The 17500-nt window shown below is 40.5% G+C and overlaps 1 protein-coding gene across 2 annotated transcripts in view; it reads right to left on the minus strand.

Moving 5' to 3' along the window:
* Positions 1-17500, minus strand: part of sos1 (son of sevenless homolog 1 (Drosophila)) — a 76656-nt gene that overhangs the window by 6238 nt on the left and 52918 nt on the right. Inside the window, exons 14-22 of one of the 2 annotated variants that reach the window (XM_077229804.1) lie at positions 17021-17124; positions 12690-12912; positions 9770-9889; positions 7102-7264; positions 5853-5970; positions 5603-5775; positions 4596-4712; positions 1907-2177; positions 50-94 (exon numbers count right to left, since the gene is read on the minus strand). In XM_077229804.1, coding sequence (XP_077085919.1) covers positions 50-94; positions 1907-2177; positions 4596-4712; positions 5603-5775; positions 5853-5970; positions 7102-7264; positions 9770-9889; positions 12690-12912; positions 17021-17124 — 1334 coding nt within the window. The remainder of the gene's footprint in view (positions 1-49; positions 95-1906; positions 2178-4595; positions 4713-5602; positions 5776-5852; positions 5971-7101; positions 7265-9769; positions 9890-12689; positions 12913-17020; positions 17125-17500) is intronic. The other variant, XM_077229803.1, reaches the window with a different exon arrangement.

The raw sequence follows: 17500 nt of genomic DNA on the forward strand, positions 1-17500 counted from the left end.
GCACAGACTGATGACGTGACAGAACATGAGAGTAGTGTGATATACTAACGTGGGCCGTGTGGAAGAGTGACCGGAGCAAAAATGCTGTCGCTGTCTGTCGGGAATCAGGAGAAACACAAGAGAAGGAGACAGACCTGATCAGCCGATGCCAGAGCAGCGCTAGTGCGTGTTGGCTAGTGAAAGTAGAGCTTTACTGGAGTCATGATGATGCTAATAGAACAGTTAAAGGTGCATTGTGTCGTTCTGGGAACAGGGAACAGAATCTGGGACTGATTTGACAGTGTTTGTATTGTGTGTGTCAGATATTCTACATTCTGCAAACACGTAATTATGCAACTTATTGAACGTGCACAAGAGCTGCTCATATTCAGTGGCTGACATTTCTGTGCACAGTTCATCATCATCATGACGTAGTTTCTCAGACTACATCGTGTGTGTATGTATGTTCAGTATGTGTGTGTGTGTGTGTGTGTGTGTGTGTGTGTGAGAGTGAGTTTTTTTTGAAAATATGTGTGTGTGAGATGGGCAGGTTTAGGGGTCGGGTTAGTGTGTGTGTGTGTGTGTGTGTGTGTGTGTGTTTGTGTGTGTGTGTGTGTGAGATGGGCAGGTTTAGGGGTCGGGTTAGTGTGTGTGTGAGATGGGCAGGTTTAGGGGTCGGGTTAGTGTGTGTGTGTGTGTGTGTGTGATGGGCAGGTTTACAGGTCGGGTTAGTGTGTGTGTGTGTGTGTGTGTGTGTGTGTGTGATGGGTAGGTTTAGGGGTCGGGTTAGTGTGTGTGTGTGTGTGTGTGTGTGTATGTGTGTGAGATGGGCAGGTTTAGGGGTCGGGTTAGTGTGTGTGTGTGTGTGTGTGTGTGTGTGTGATGGGCAGGTTTACAGGTCGGGTTTGTGTGTGATGGGTAGGTTTAGGGGTCGGGTTAGTGTGTGTGTATGTGTGTGTGATGGGTAGGTTTAGGGGTCGGGTTAGTGTGTGTGTGTGTGTGTGATGGGCAGGTTTAGGGGTTGGTTTAGTCTGTGTGTGTGTGTGCGAGATGGGCAGGTTTACAGGTCGGGTTAGTGTGTGTGTGTGTGTGTGTGTGTGTGTGTGTGATGGGCAGGTTTACAGGTCGGGTTAGTGTGTGTGTGTGTGTGTGTGATGGGTAGGTTTAGGGGTCGGGTTAGTGTGTGTGTGTGTGTGTGTGTGTGTGTGTATGTGTGTGAGATGGGCAGGTTTAGGGGTCGGGTTAGTGTGTGTGTGTGTGTGTGTGTGTGTGTGTGATGGGCAGGTTTACAGGTCGGGTTTGTGTGTGATGGGCAGGTTTAGGGGTCGGGTTAGTGTGTGTGTATGTGTGTGTGATGGGTAGGTTTAGGGGTCGGGTTAGTGTGTGTGTGTGTGTATGTGTGTGTGATGGGTAGGTTTAGGGGTCGGGTTAGTGTGTGTGTGTGTGTGATGGGCAGGTTTAGGGGTTGGTTTAGTCTGTGTGTGTGAGATGGGCAGGTTTAGGGGTCGGGTTAGTGTGTGTGTGTGTGTGTGTGAGAGTGATGGGTAGGTTTAGAGGTTGGGTTGGTGTGTGTGTGTGTGTGTTTGATGGGTAGGTTTAGGGGTCGGGTTAGAGTGTGTGATGGGTAGGGTTATTGCGTGTGTGTCAGTGTGTGTGATGGGTAGGGTTAGTGTGTGTGCGCGTGCGTGTGCGTGTGTGTGTGATGGGTAGGGTTAGTGCGTGTGTGAGCGTGTGTGTGTGATGGGTAGGGTTAGTGCGTGTGTGAGCGTGTGTGTGTGATGGGTAGGGTTAGTGCGTGTGTGTGTGTGTATGCGTGTGTGTGTGTGTGGTCGTACTGGAGTGGAAGGGGCTGGACGGAGCCTGTGGAGAGTCGAAGACACTGCAGGCGTCAGTGTGTGTGTGTGTGTGTGTGTGTGTGTGGTCGTACTGGAGTGGAAGGGGCTGGACGGAGCCTGTGGAGAGTCGAACACACTGCAGGCGTCAGTGGAGCTGCAGGTGGAGGCGGGAGGAGGCGTCAGGGGGGTTCTGGGAGAGTTCGGTGCTGAAGCTGCGCTGTTCTCTGCCTCGGTGTCCGGGATGCGACTGTAGCTGATCTTCCGCGGCTCGTTCTGTAGCGGCGTCGGGTGACGCATCGTCCCGGGCCGAACGGTGGACGGCCGAACGCCAGGAGACTTCAGAGGACAGCTGTACTTCTTCGGCTGAGGGGAAAACAATGAGTTATCGCTCACTAAACCCTCACTTGGTTCACAAAAATAGATGCACTTTTATGATGGATTGATGCACTTTTATGATGGATTGATGCACTTTTATGATGGATTGATGCACTTTTATGATGGATAGATGCACTTTTATGATGGATAGATGCACTTTTATGATGGATTGATGCACTTTTATGATGGATTGATGCACTTTTATGATGGACAGATGCACTTTTATGGACTTCAAAACAGAAATGGCCATTCACTGCCATTATAAGGCTTGGAAGAGCCAGGACATTTTTAATATAACTCTGATCCCATGATTTACTCACCCTCGATTCATCCTAAGTGTATATGACATTCTTCTCTCAGGCGAATGTAATCGGTTTCATTTTTGGGTGAACTATCCCTTTAACATCCTGTTTTGTGATGACTCATGATGACTTGAGACAAATTGACATGATGATTTAAAATAAGACAAAACAAGCTTTAATATAAGCTTAAACTGCTCAAAATCAAGATGTAAACACACATCATATTTCTTCTATTAATTTGTTCCCTCAACTGTGATTTTTATCTTGGAAAACCTGGATATATACTTTTTTTTTTTTTCTAAACCATGGAAAATAATGAATATAAATGCGCTAAAATATGTTATTTAAAATATTTTATAAGTCATTTTTAAAAGCTTTTTTTATTTTATTTTTTTACAAATTATTACATGATGATTTAAAATAAGACAAAACAAGCTTTAATATAAGCTTAAACAACCAAAATTCAAGATAAATTCATCATATTTTTGGACTAATTTTTTCTTGTAAAATCTGGATATATGAATACACCATGAAAAATAATAAATATGTATGCAATAAAATATGTTATTTAAAATATTTAGTAAGTAAAACAAAAACAATGTAAAAGAAAAAAATCAGAATAATTACAAACATGTGTAAAATTAATAATTACACAAAAACGTGTAAAAATCCTGAAGAACATTTTTATTGAATTGGATTATGGAATTTATTAATATATAATTATTTTAATTATTGTACAAATTATACTGTAATATTTTGAATTAGGTTAATTAGAATTACTAAAATAATTAAATATTATATTTTATTATAATATAATAATCTGTTTATTTTTAAATATTACAGTATTTACTTTTATTATTATTAGTAGTAACAATAATAGTATTTATTTATTAGTATATATATATATATATATGTGTGTGTGTGTGTGTGTGTGTTTGTATACTTTATTTCAGGATTTAATACAAAAATACTTTCTTTTTTTTATCTTCAGGACTTACACTTTGTGTTTTCACACACACACACACACACACACACACACACACACACACACACACACACACACACACACACACACACACACACACACACACACACACACACACACACACACACACATATATATATATATAAAAATCCTCTTCTATATATATATCTGCATCTAATCTTTGGTCTGAGAGTCCACCTTGTGTCCCATGAACACACACCTCAGAACAGAACACACACCTCAGAACGGAACACACACCTCAGAACGGAACACACACCTCAGAACAGAACACACACCTCAGAACAGAACACACACCTCAGAACAGAACACACACCTCAGAACAGAACACACACCTCAGAACAGAACACACACCTCAGAACAGAACACACACCTCAGAACAGAACACACACCTCAGAACAGAACACACACCTCAGAACAGAACACACACCTCAGAACAGAACACACACCTCAGAACAGAACACACACCTCAGAACAGAACACACACCTCAGAACAGAACAGAACACACACCTCAGAACAGAACAGAACACACACCTCAGAACAGAACACACACCTCAAAACAGAACACACACCTCAGAACAGAACACACACCTCAGAACAGAACAGAACACACACCTCAGAACAGAACACACACCTCAGAACAGAACACACACCTCAGAACAGAACACACACCTCAGAACAGAACACACACCTCAGAACAGAACACACACCTCAGAACAGAACACACACCTCAGAACAGAACACACACCTCAGAACAGAACACACACCTCAGAACAGAACACACACCTCAGAACAGAACACACACCTCAGAACAGAACACACACCTCAGAACAGAACACACACCTCAGAACAGAACACACACCTCAGAACAGAACACACACCTCAGAACAGAACACACACCTGGTGATGTCGTGATGTTTCGGGGTTTTTCACAGGTACACAAGTGAACTCAGGCTTAGTTGGTAAATCTGCAGTATTCTGGTTCACATCCTTAAGCACTTTACGGTTTAATACGGAGCGCGGACGCTCAGATCAGGAGGTGAACATGCGGTCACAGTGTGTGTGTGTGTTGTGTAACCGTTCTCAGGAGTCAGACTTACGAATCGAGGCAGAGTGCGAGTGTTACGAGGCTCGATCTCCAGAGACTTGTTGAACAGATAATCTGCGAACTCCTTCTCCGTCATGTCCTCCATCGGGTTCAGGTTCTCAAAGAACTTCTGCAACATCGACGGAAGAAAAAAACGCCACGTTTACTTCAGTTCTGCAGTATTCATTCAAAAGTTCGGAATAATTAAAATTTGATCAAAAATACAGTAAAAACAGTGAAATATTATTGCAATGTAAATCAGCTGTTTTCTATGTGAATATATAGTAAAGTGTAATTTATTCCTGTGATCAAAGCTGAATTTTCAGCATCATTACTCCAGTCTTCAGTGTCACATGATCCTTCAGAAATCACTATAATATGATGATTTGCTGCTCAAGAAACATTTATGATTATTATCAGTGTTGAAAACTGTCATCATTTTCTGGAAACTTTGATGCATTTTATTTTTCAGGATTCTTTGATGAACAGAAAGTTCAAAAGAACAGCATTTATTTAAAAAAAAATCGTTTTGTAACATTATAAATGTCTTAACTGTAACTTTTGAACAACTGAATGAATCCTTGCTGAATAAAAGTGTTAATTTCTTAATATACCCCAGACATAAGTGTAATTAATATAAGCCGTTATTTAAAGTAACATGCATGTGTTATCTCCTTTTACATAGAGATGTTACATAGTGCCTGTGATGTGTTTATGTGTCTGTTAAACAGAGAATGTTTTATTACAGTACTTATCAATATTAATATTATGTATCATCTCAGGACAGTGCAATACTCTGATATGGAGGTAATCATCTTTATTGGGTTTGTTTGCTGTAGGTTTATACTGTTCTTCGTTTACTGTACCTTCTCAAAATCTATTTATTGTGTGTAGTTTTGCTAGTTCTTCTTTTATGTTGACTTTTTTTAAATGTTGACTCAAAAAGGCTTTGCTACAAAAATTCCTCTGTACTTGTGCTAGCTGTACTGGTACAAATGGCAAATAAACCGTTTTTCTGACCCGTATCTCGCTCTCCACACGTAAGCAGTACGGCTGGTTCTGGTACTGCTGGATTTCTCCGGTGATTTCCGCCACTTTCCGTCGTTTGCTGAAGTTGATCAGCTCTTTGCCGTGTCTCTTCAGGAAGTCCGGATTTCCTTCCTCAGTTTTTAGGATATTCGTTAAATAAATCCCTAAAGCGAGCAGATCACATGTGTATCAAACAGACAGTCTCATCAGAAACAGTGTCATGTGTGAACGAGGAACGTACCGAAGAAGGGGACGCAGGGAGGGTTGATGGACCTGAGTTTAGCCAGATATTTCTTATAATGATCTTCACTGAGTTCATGAGCTTCCTCCAAAGTCTTCCTCTGTCTGCTTGGGATTTGCTGAAATAAAATCACATGCAGGATGAGTTACATCATATTATGCCCTTTTAAGGCCAATTTAGACATTTGCGAAAGTCTTGATGTTGTTTTCAGGCTCTACTAGAACAGGTTTTCCTGCTTAAATGTTGATTATTTTCCTCATATTCTCCATTGTTGCGGCTCCTCTCTTCCCAGTCTGTCAGTAACGCTCTGTTTACTTCCTGTCTCTATGAAGCCCCTCCTTCTAAAAAGCACACTGTGCTCTGATTGGTCGGCTGGAGCAGTGTGTTGTGATTGGTCGAGCGCTTCGAGTGTGTTTGGGAAATGCCCCGCCCCTTTCCATAACCGCCAGTTTAACACACTACTAACTAACTCAACCAGGCCCCGCCCCTTTATTCTGCGTATGAATTATTATAATGAGGAATATTGTGACGTGTTCGTTCCCGGAAGAAACTCAAGATACAATGGAGGCGTTTCAGGAGTTCAGAAACACTGACACTGATATGGAGAATAGCTCTCACTGGAGGGGCTTTGTGCTTTTTCTTTTTTTTTTTACATTTAATTAACGTATTGTTTTTTGTTTTACTTATAATTGTTTATTTAATTAGAATTTTTGTTTGTTTGTTTGTTTAACTATTGTTTCATTATTTATTTCATATTTTATTTACTTTTCATGCATTTTTATTTCATATTTTACTTTACTAATTTATTATTTGTATGTTTTTATTTACTTTTTATGCATTATCATTTTATTTGAAAAAGGCCATAATGTGACCGCGTTCAGCACACAGAATGGCAGCATTTTTTTTATATATAAATATGACCCCTTTGATAGCTTTCAAAAGCACAAATTAAGTTATTGTTGTTTTTTTTTCTCTCAGACAACAACGCACACAGCTTTGAACGTACAACAATCGCCAACTTGGATTCCAAGTGAGACATTTTAATCATTGCACACACATTGAAAATCTCACTGTATGCTTTAATTGAAAAGGTCATGATCTACTTTGAGGATTCTGGGTAAAGTGGGCGAGTGTTTTTCTCTCTGTAATTCAGGAATAATCTCTTATGGCTGCACACTTTGGAAGCATTTTTCATGCTTAAACAGCAACATCACACACACATCACTCATCGGTCTTGTTAATGCCTCACCTCAAAGGTGTGGTCGAGTCTGTAGACGGGCGAGGAGTTCATGGCGCTCACCACCTCCAGGACACCGTTGAAGTTGTTGAGCTCCTGAAACACCTGGAGGATCTCGATGATTCTCGTGATGACGGACACGCGCTCCTCAACGTTCTCTGTCTCTACGATACATCTGAGAGACGAGAGAAACCGTTAGAAAAACACACACACACTCACACTCTTTCACTCACTCACTCACTCACTCTCACACACACTCACTCACTCTCACACACACTCACACACTCACACACTCACTCACTCACTCACTCACACACTAACTCACTCACTCACTCACACACACACACACTAACTCACTCGCTCACTCTCACACTCACTCTAACTCTCCACTCTAACTCACACTAACTCACTCTCACACTCACTCTAACTCACACTAACTCACTCACACACTAACTCACTCTCACACTCACTCTAACTCAAACTAACTCACTCTCACACACACTCACTCACTGTCACACTCACTCACACACACTAACTCACTCGCTCACTCTCACACTAACTCACTCGATCACTCACTCGCTCTCACACTCACTCTAACTCACTCTCACACTAACTCACTCTCACACACACTCACTCACTGTCACACTCACTCACTCACTCACACACACACTCACTCACTCACTCACACACTCACTCACTCACTCACTCACACACTCTCACTCACACACTCACTCACTCACTCTCACACTCACTCTAACTCACACTAACTCACTCGATCACTCACTCATTTGATCACTCACTCACTCGATCACTCACTCACTCGATCACTCACTCACTCGATCACTCACTCACTCTCACACTAACTCACTCGATCACTCACTCACTCTCACATTCACTCTAACTCACTCTCACACTCACACTAACTCTCACTCACACTAACTCATTTGCTCACTCAATCGCTCGCTCACTCACTCCGTAACTCACTCTCACACTCACTAACTCACACTAACTCACTCTCACTCGCTCACTCACACTGACTCACTCTCACACTAACTCACTCGCCCCCTCACTCGCTCGCTCACTCACTCTGTAACTCTCTAACACTCACTAACTCACTCTCACTCGCTCACTCACTCACTCACTCTCACACTTACTAACTCACACTAACTCACTCACTCTCACTCACTCTCTCACTCACTCGCTCACACTAACTCACTCTCACACTCACTCACTCGCTCACACTAACTCACTCTCACACTCACTAACTCACTCTCACTAACTCGCTCACTCTCATTCGCTCACTCTTGCTCACTCACTCGCTCACACTAACTCACACTCTCACTCACACTCGCTCACACTAACTCACTCACTCGCTCACACTAACTCACACTAACTCACTCGCTCGCTCGCACACTAACTCGCTCGCTCACTAACTCGCTATCTCACTCACTAACTCACTCGCTCACTAACTCACTCGCTCACTAACTCACTCGCTCACTAACTCACTCGCTCACTAACTCACTCGCTCACTAACTCACTCGCTCACTAACTCACTCGCTCACTAACTCACTCGCTCACTAACTCACTCGCTCACTAACTCACTCGCTCACTAACTCACTTTCACTAACTCACTTTCACTAACTCACTCTCACTAACTCACTCTCACTAACTCACTCTCACTAACTCACTCTCACTAACTCACTCTCACTCGCTCACTCTCACACTCACTAACTCGCCCACTCACTCACACTAACTCACTAACTCTCACACTCACTAACTCACTCGCTCTCACTCGCTCGCTCACTCTCACACTCACTAACTCACACTAACTCACTCTCACTCGCACACTCACTCACTCACTCACTCACTCTTACTTGCTCACTCACTCACTCGCTCTCTCACTCACTCTCACTCGCTCACTCATTCACTCACTCACTCTCACACTAACTCACTCTCACACTCACTCGCTCACTCTCATACTCACTCACATTAACTCACTCTCACACTAACACACTCTCGCACTCACTCGCTCACACTAACTCACTCTCTCACACTAACACGCTCTCACACTCACTAGCTCACTCACACTAACTCACTCTCACTCGCTCACTCACTCTCACTAACTCACACTACTCACTCTCACTCGCACACTCACTCACTCGCTCACTCACTCACTCGCTCATTCTTACTCACTTGCTCACTCGATCCCTAACTCACTCCCTCACTCACTCATTCACACACTCACTCTCACACTAACTCACTCTCACAATCACATTAACTCACTCTCACTCTAACACACTCTCACACTAACACACTCTCACACTCACTAACTCACACTAACACACTCTCACACTCACTAACTCACACTAACACACTCTCACATTCACTAACTCACTCTCACTCGCTCACTCTCACTCGCTCACTCTCACTCGCTCACTCTCACTCGCTCACCCTCACTCACTCATTCACACACTCACTCACACACTCACTCTCACACACACTCACTCACTCACACACTCACTCTCACACACACTCACTCTCACACACACTCACTCTCACACACACTCACTCTCACACACACTCACTCTCACTCACACACTCACTCTCACACACACTCACTCTCACACTCACACACACTCTGAGTTAAACTCGAAGTTAAACTGGAGGGAGTGTGTCGTACTTCTCGAACCACAGTGTGAGGTTGGTGGTGTGGCGGATCATTCGCAGCAGGTTTGGAGAGTTGATCTCTTTGTCTTCTTTAGTCCAAACGCTTCCCACCAGTTCTGACGGCTGAACCGCCCTGCAGGTGAAAGGTCAGAGGTCACACACACATTAATGCTTTTGTGCCAAACCACCCAAAAAATAATTACCAGTAACTGCAGACTGCATTGTTTTGTATATTAAAGTTCCCCTGTGGTGAAAATCCAGCTTTTAATGTTGTTTATATGTCTAAGTGGTGTTTTTAATATGCTTTAAGACAAACCATGTGTAAATTCATAAGTCGACAGCATTGCTGAGTATTTTCTCCTTAAAACTGCAGTGAACCAAAGACAGTCTCAAAAACACAGTTTGAAATGGCTGGTGTTTCTGACGTCACAAACTACCTTGTAACCAATCAGATCAACGTGTGATCGTCAAGGAGTGGATCTCTGAGTGAGTGGAGGCGGGGCTCATTTGCATATTCACAGAACCGCGCATACTAAATGAGGCAAGGGTGTCGAGTTACATTCAAGCTATTTTAAGGGAAGACAACTTTTTTTTCAAGGAAAAAACTTTAAATATGTCATTTTGGTGATCAAAATGAGTTTTAAGGAATAAAATTATAGATTACAGGGGGATTTTAAATATGGAAATAATGCATCATCTAATCATATGCATTAAATTGCATAAAATTCCAGCACAGAACTCTGAACATCAGCCAGATGCATAATTCTCTTGATTTTGTCGAAAAGTTTTTTCCAGAACAGATTTTGAATGTCTCTTTTCATCATAAATCAGAAAATACTGTCAACAGACAAAAAAAAATACATTTCACCATGTTTTTAAGATTTGAGAAGTCCTATAAATCAGGTGAATGACATATCAACAAACCTTCAGAATACAGATATGAATGAAACTAAAGTTTGGTGTGTGTGTGTGTGTGAAGCTGCTGAAGTGGAGATCTCTGACTCAAACTCAACGCCTTTGAAGATCGACAGAGATCAAGTACAAAAAAATAAACACTTTTGGATGTTTTCTTTCCACTAGTCTAAAAGAAGAATTTTATGGAAGCAAAATCTCAAACTGACTGTACTTGCTTGAACACAAATACAAGCTTGACTCGTGCCGGCAGACGTTTATTGTACGTGTATTTACTGTAATGAAGTCAGGATCTCCCAGAATGCCGAGCTGTTGTGTGTGTGTGTGTGTGTGTGTGGTTTGGTTTCTGTGTTTTGGGAGACGGGTGCGCAGAATGGCCTCATGGGAAACGGAGCTGAGCTGGTGACCTTGGGTACGACACTCATTGCCTGTTCCCACAGAGGTGAAGGGAAGTGTGTGTGTGTATGTGTCACAGCTGGACTCTATTGTGTTAAACTGCCCCATTTTCTGTGCAGACAGTTGCCAACGCAGCAGAAAATAAAAATACAAACAGGAAATCCAGCCTTTTCCCTTATAAAAAAACAAAACTAAATTAAATGACTAAAACGAGCACAAAACTAACAGAAATGGTCGTTTAAGGCTTGAGTTTAACACAAGTTTAACACAAAGGAAGATAACTATAACAATATGGTTTTAAAAATTGTTCTAAATATAAAAGAGTGTGAGAGTGTATGTGTGAGTGTGTGTCTGTGTGTGAGAGTGTATGTGTGTGTCTATGTGTCTGTGTGTGGGTGTGTCTGTGTGTGTGAGAGAGTGAGTGAGTGTGCGTGCAAGTGTGTGTGTGTGTGTGAGAGAGTGTATGTGAGAGTGTGTGCCTGTGTGTGAGAGTGTATGTGTGAGTGTGTCTGTGTGAGAGTGTGTGTCTGTGTGTGAGAGTGAGTGAGTGTGTGAGTATGTGTGAGTGTGTGAGTATGTGTGAGTGTGTGAGTATGTGTGAGTGTGTGAGTATGTGTGAGTGTGTATGTGTGAGTGTGTGTCTGTGTGTGAGTGTGAGTGAGTGTGTGAGTATGTGTGAGTGTGTGAGTATGTGTGAGTGTGTATGTGTGAGTGTGTGAGTGTGTGTCTGTGTGTGAGAGTGTGTCTGTGTGTGAGAGTGTATGTGTGTGAGAGTGAGTGAGTGTGTGAGTATGTGTGAGAGTGTATGTGTGAGTGTGTCTGTGTGAGTGTGTGTATGTGTGTGAGTGTGTGTATGTGTGTGAGAGTGAGTGTGTGAGTATGTGTGAGAGTGTATGTGTGAGTGTGTGTCTGTGTGAGTGTGTGTATGTGTGTGAGAGTGAGTGAGTGTGTGAGTATGTGTGAGTGTGCCTGTGTGTGAATGTGTATGTGAGAGAGTGAGTGTATGTGTGAGTATTTGTGAGAGTGTATGTGTGAGAGTGTATGTGTGAGAGTGAGTGAGTGTGTGAGAGTGAGTGTGTGTGTGAGTATGTGTGAGAGTGTATGTGTGAATGTGTATGTGAGAAAGTGAGTGAGTGTATGTGTGAGTGTGTGTGTCTCGTCTGTGTGCAGACTAACCCATTTCATTAATGGATGACTGACAAATATGCATCACATTAAGTTAATTCATTTGTTAATATTAAAACTGTGTCAAGTCAAGTCAAATATATTTATATAGCGCTTTTCACAATACAGATTGTATCAAAGCTGCTTCACAGTATCAATCAAAACAACTTAACAATGTTTGTTTATTACTGGAAAAAAAAGACATCCAAGTTTGGTAGAGCTAATCAATGGTATGATTGGTTAATTAATTTGAATATTCCCATATGTGTGGCTGGAAACATTTCATGCAATTCAAATGAAATATTAAGAGTGTGTGTTTGCAATCATACGGACAGTTCCATGATTTTTTTATGGTGCATTTCTATCAATTATCGTCTCCTGGCTGCTTATTTGGTAACAACATAATTTAGTCATATGATTGGAAGTGAATGTGGAGAGGGGTCACAGGTCAAGGGTCACACCTGTAGAAGTCTGACTCCAGCAGTGTGAGCTGTCGGGCGATCTCGATGGGGTGAAGGGTCATGAGGTCGAACTGATCCGTCTGTCCTGCTTTACACAGGTGCCACTCGATGGGCGGCGGCGAGCTCTCGAACGTGATGTTGTGACTCGGGCCGTTTGCTTGCGCCTGCTTCTTCCTCTGGATGATCTTCGTGATCGACTCCACCCACTTCCTCATGGCTTTACCTGTGCACAGGTGAGAGGGGGCGGAGCTAAACTGAGATCTGATCTCAACCGTTCAAATTGTTGTAATTCAAGAATGCTTTGGAATATAGACCCAAGTTCAGTCTTGTTTTAAAGAAAACACTCAGCAGATTATTGAAAGCACTTAAAAAATTAAAGTATGAAAAAGTTACGGAAGTTTAAATTTAGAGTAAATCAAATATACTGTATTAATATTTTTTATTTTATATGAAATAAATATTTTACAAAATATTTTTTACTATAAAATTACTATGAAAGCCATATATCCAACCAAGTTGTGTTCCAAATTTAAAGTTGATATGACAAAAATTGAAGTTCCCATAAGATTTTGTTTAGGCGTAATACCAAAAATAGCCACCGGGTGACATACATTCCTTGAATTTAATTGTATGCATTCTGTCGTAACAAATTAATAAATTTCTATCCAAATATCACTTCTGTCACTAAATATGGAACCTTGAGACTCAGACCTTTCTGACAATATGTGTTTTGTCAAGATTAGAAAAGGTTTTGATAATAAATAATAAAAACATGATAACGCCCAAAAGGGCAGGAGCCAGATAAAAGAATTTAGAGTACCGTTTCTATGGTAACGCAACGTCCAATTTCAAAACAGTTTTCACAGGATGAATTCTGAGTTCATAAGATTTCAAATGATACCTAATTTAGAACTACTAAAATATGTGATGTAATAATAAAAAAATTATATATATATATATATATATATATATATATATACACACACACACACAGTATATATAATATATATTATACTTTTTAGAGGATGATATTATTTTATCATTTTTTATTGACAAATACTAGATTATATGTTTTATTATATTTTTATATTATTTTATATGTTATATTATATTTTTAACTTTTAGCATTAAATTGAAAAGTGTGTGCGTCGATTTTTTGTGACAAAGGTCAGAAACTCCTGTAATGATTTAGATTTTTGGAGGTGCACTCTTGTCATAAATCCATCTATTACTGTCCCTACATAATTTGTAATAAAAAAACAGAGCTAAAATATCTATTTAGGAGTCTTAGACCTTTCCATTGATATATCATACCTGTCAACATTTGGTTTTAAAAATCCGGGAGATTTGTGCGGCGGGGGGGAGTTAGGGATTGTTTAGGCTCATGCTGTTAAAGCTCCAGTCGGCAAGTCAGCAGATTGAGTGGACTTAGGCAAAATTTTGAATGTTTACAACTCTTATGCCCCTCCCCCACAATCAACGAATACCCTCCCACCGAGTTCGTGGCTTCGTGCTCGTCAGTGCCAGTGCACCAGATTTTCTGTGAACGCGCCCGTCTCATCAGCATCCATCAACACCATGAAGTATTTTGTTATTGTTGTTTTGTCATTTTGGAGTAGATTGTTACGAAATGGATTACCCACCAATTAAACGTAAATAAACACCATCGTCTGTCTGAAACGCTATTATTGCTGTATGTGGCAGACATGGTCATTGTACATTTTTCTACTGCTTATATATCAGAGCTAGTAAGATAGCACATACAATAAAAGTAGCTTTACTACTGTTCTTACTCTCGTAAGAAAGATAGAGTAGCATTGATTCTTCCTAAAAGCCGAACTTTATCCCTTCATCTGGACATGTTTATCCACCTAACGTTACATTCACACGGATTTCAGTGCAAACAAACGAACCTGCCCAACAGGTGCTAACGTTAGATATCCATACCAACACATTAGGGCAAACATACTTAGATTACTAACATAACACTAAGAAATAAAGGTACTGGTTGATAAAGCACAATTACCTGTGGAGAAGAAATGTTGCAAGCTCTGCATCCAGCTTGAACCCAATTAAATCACGTAAATCTCTCCACCTTTCAAATGCCGATCTGATGTTGATCCTGGTTTATTTACGCACTTTCTTTCTTTACTTCTTTATTTTCAGCAGGTGTTCTCTTTTCCTGTGTTGTTTTTGACCTCCTAGCTCTTGAGGTTAACCGAGGAATTGTAATCTTTTCCGCCATCACTCTTCCTTACTGCGCGAACTTCAGGCGTGTGCATGTGATTGTAACGTGCGCGAGGGGTGGCGTGTGCACGACCTGTGATTGACAGTCAGATCTCACACCCCGCTGCGCTGATTGGACCCGATGATCCGGGACGGGTGGATTTTCCAAAACAAATAACACGCTCCAGGTGGAGGTAGAAGCTCGGTCTTTTTTCTAAAACCACTTTATTTATGTTGTTCTGTCGGATTATAGTGTCGATTTCACTGAATATGATCAAAAAATTGTTGCCGACGGGAGCTTTAAGTGTGCTGAACGTGTTAAGTACATTGCAATACCCATAAATGAAAACATAACCTAATTTATTAATATTTCTCTATATTTTTTGTTTGTAAATAGATGTTAGTAAGCATGTGATGAGGTCAAATGTCCAGTTTGGGACATAATAACTTGTAATAAGGGATAGAAATGATGTTGCCCAGTCTCAATGGTAAAGTGTTGCACAGCAACATTGCCCAAAACGTCACCTGGCATCATGTCTATCGGCTCGCTTTTCGGGTTATAGGTTCCAGGTTGAGGTGGTCTGTGGATTGTGTGAATATAATGCATTTAATACAATCTGGCAACTGGTCAACATTAGACAAACATATTGGTCCGATTATTAATAAAGGAGTTTGGGCCATGCAAATTACGGGAGTTTCCCGGGAAAAATAACAAACAGGGAGATAGGGCTTAAAAAAACGGGAGAAATCCGGGAAAAACGGGAGTGTTGACAGGTATGCGATATATAGTTTGTCATGATTAAATTAGGATTTAATAGTAGATATTGAAGTAAATTTAGGCGTCCTAAATTAAATCAATACACTTTTACCTCCTCAAAAAACAGCTCTGTTCACAGCGACCCGTTCCGGTGCATGTCTCTTTAAATGATAATGAGCAACTGCACCCGACCCCCCCCCCTCCCCCCTTCTGGAGGGCGTCGACACTATATATATATATATATATATATATATACACACACAAGACACATAAAGCGATGCCTTGGTGGACAGTGTACAAATGGCTGAGGGCGTGAATATGCTAATACAGGAAATATGCTAATACGGGAGTGTCCGTCAGTGGTCGTGGGCGGAGCATGAGCAATATGACATCATAATGCTCAGAAAATCCAAACGGCCTGATTATTGAGTGTTTAGACTTTGAGGATTAAAAAAAGTGAATTTTTTTCATTCTATGGTGTTTGTGTCCTCACTGCAAACACATTTAGATGCAAACATCATATAAAAGTGAATTTTGCATCCGATGACGCGTTTCGTTGTAAAGTCCCGCCCACAGTGAAATCTCATTGGCTCAGCATTCAATGTGGACAGAAAAATTATGGGAATTGCATATCAATTATGGTCAGAACGTATATGGCCCTATGAAATTCTATAATATTTTTGGATTCTGTTTTAATTCAATTTCAATAATCAACGAGGATATAAAATCAATTGAAGTAATATAACTTCTAATAAAAACTATTAAAAATGTCATGATTTATTAACATTTTCACAATAATAGTTGCCTAAGAAATTATATATTTTTTATTAATATTCTTCTCATTCTGAGTTGTCCGTATTAATTTTAAATACTAATTTCTGGATTCTGTTTTAATTAAAAGTTTAATAATCAACAAGGATATCAAATCAATTGAAGTAATACAACTTGTGATAATTTATTAACATTTTAACAATAATAGTTCCCTAAGAAATGTGTTTTATGTTTCTTACTCGGAGTATTATTTTTTCCGGAATACAGTTTTAATTAAATTGTAAAAATCAAAAAGGATTTTGAATCAATTTAATTGATAAAACTTTAAATGTAATTTTTTTTATTAACATTTTAACAATAATTGTTCTCCATTTAAATTTTCTGTGATTTAATATACATTTATTATATAAAAAAAGGTGGTAATCAAAAGAAATTTTAACAAATCCTTTTAAACTTTTTTTGTGCTGCACAAGAGAAATTGCATATTTATTGCAGGATTCCGTCCATGTTTCACAAGACATTTCCATGGATTCCCGATCTCAGGAGTGATGATGGAGCGGACGGCTCGTGTTCTCACCTCTGACCTTGTTGATGAACTCCTCCAGTCGCCGTAGCAACTGAGCGTCTCTCTCGAAGTCATAGAAGTGATGCTCGACCCAGTGCCTGCACACATTCAGCACCCTGCACACACACACATCCAGTGACACGCATGAGGCGTTAGTGCTGTGTGTGTGTGTGTGACAGTGTGTATGTGTGTGTGAGAGAGTGTGTGTGCGTGTTTGTTTTTGTGATTTGTGAGGACCATATGTGTATAATGACATGGGTATTACACTGGTATTACAACTTGAACGTGATTTATGAGGACATTTCATGAGTCCTCATATTTCAAATGGCTTTAAAAACATACTAAGCAGTGTTTTATTAAAAATGTAAAAATGCAGAATGTCTCCTGTGATGTGTAGGTTTAGGGATAGGGACAGTTTGTGTGTGTGTGTTTGTGTGTGATGGGTAGGTTTAGGGATAGGGGCAGTGGGTGTGTGTGTGTGTGTGTGTGTGT

The sequence above is a fragment of the Siphateles boraxobius genome, unplaced genomic scaffold (assembly GCF_051911475.1).
Source record: "Siphateles boraxobius isolate OS27281-9 unplaced genomic scaffold, OSU_SipBor_1 135, whole genome shotgun sequence".
NCBI classification, from domain to species: Eukaryota; Metazoa; Chordata; class Actinopteri; order Cypriniformes; family Leuciscidae; genus Siphateles; species Siphateles boraxobius.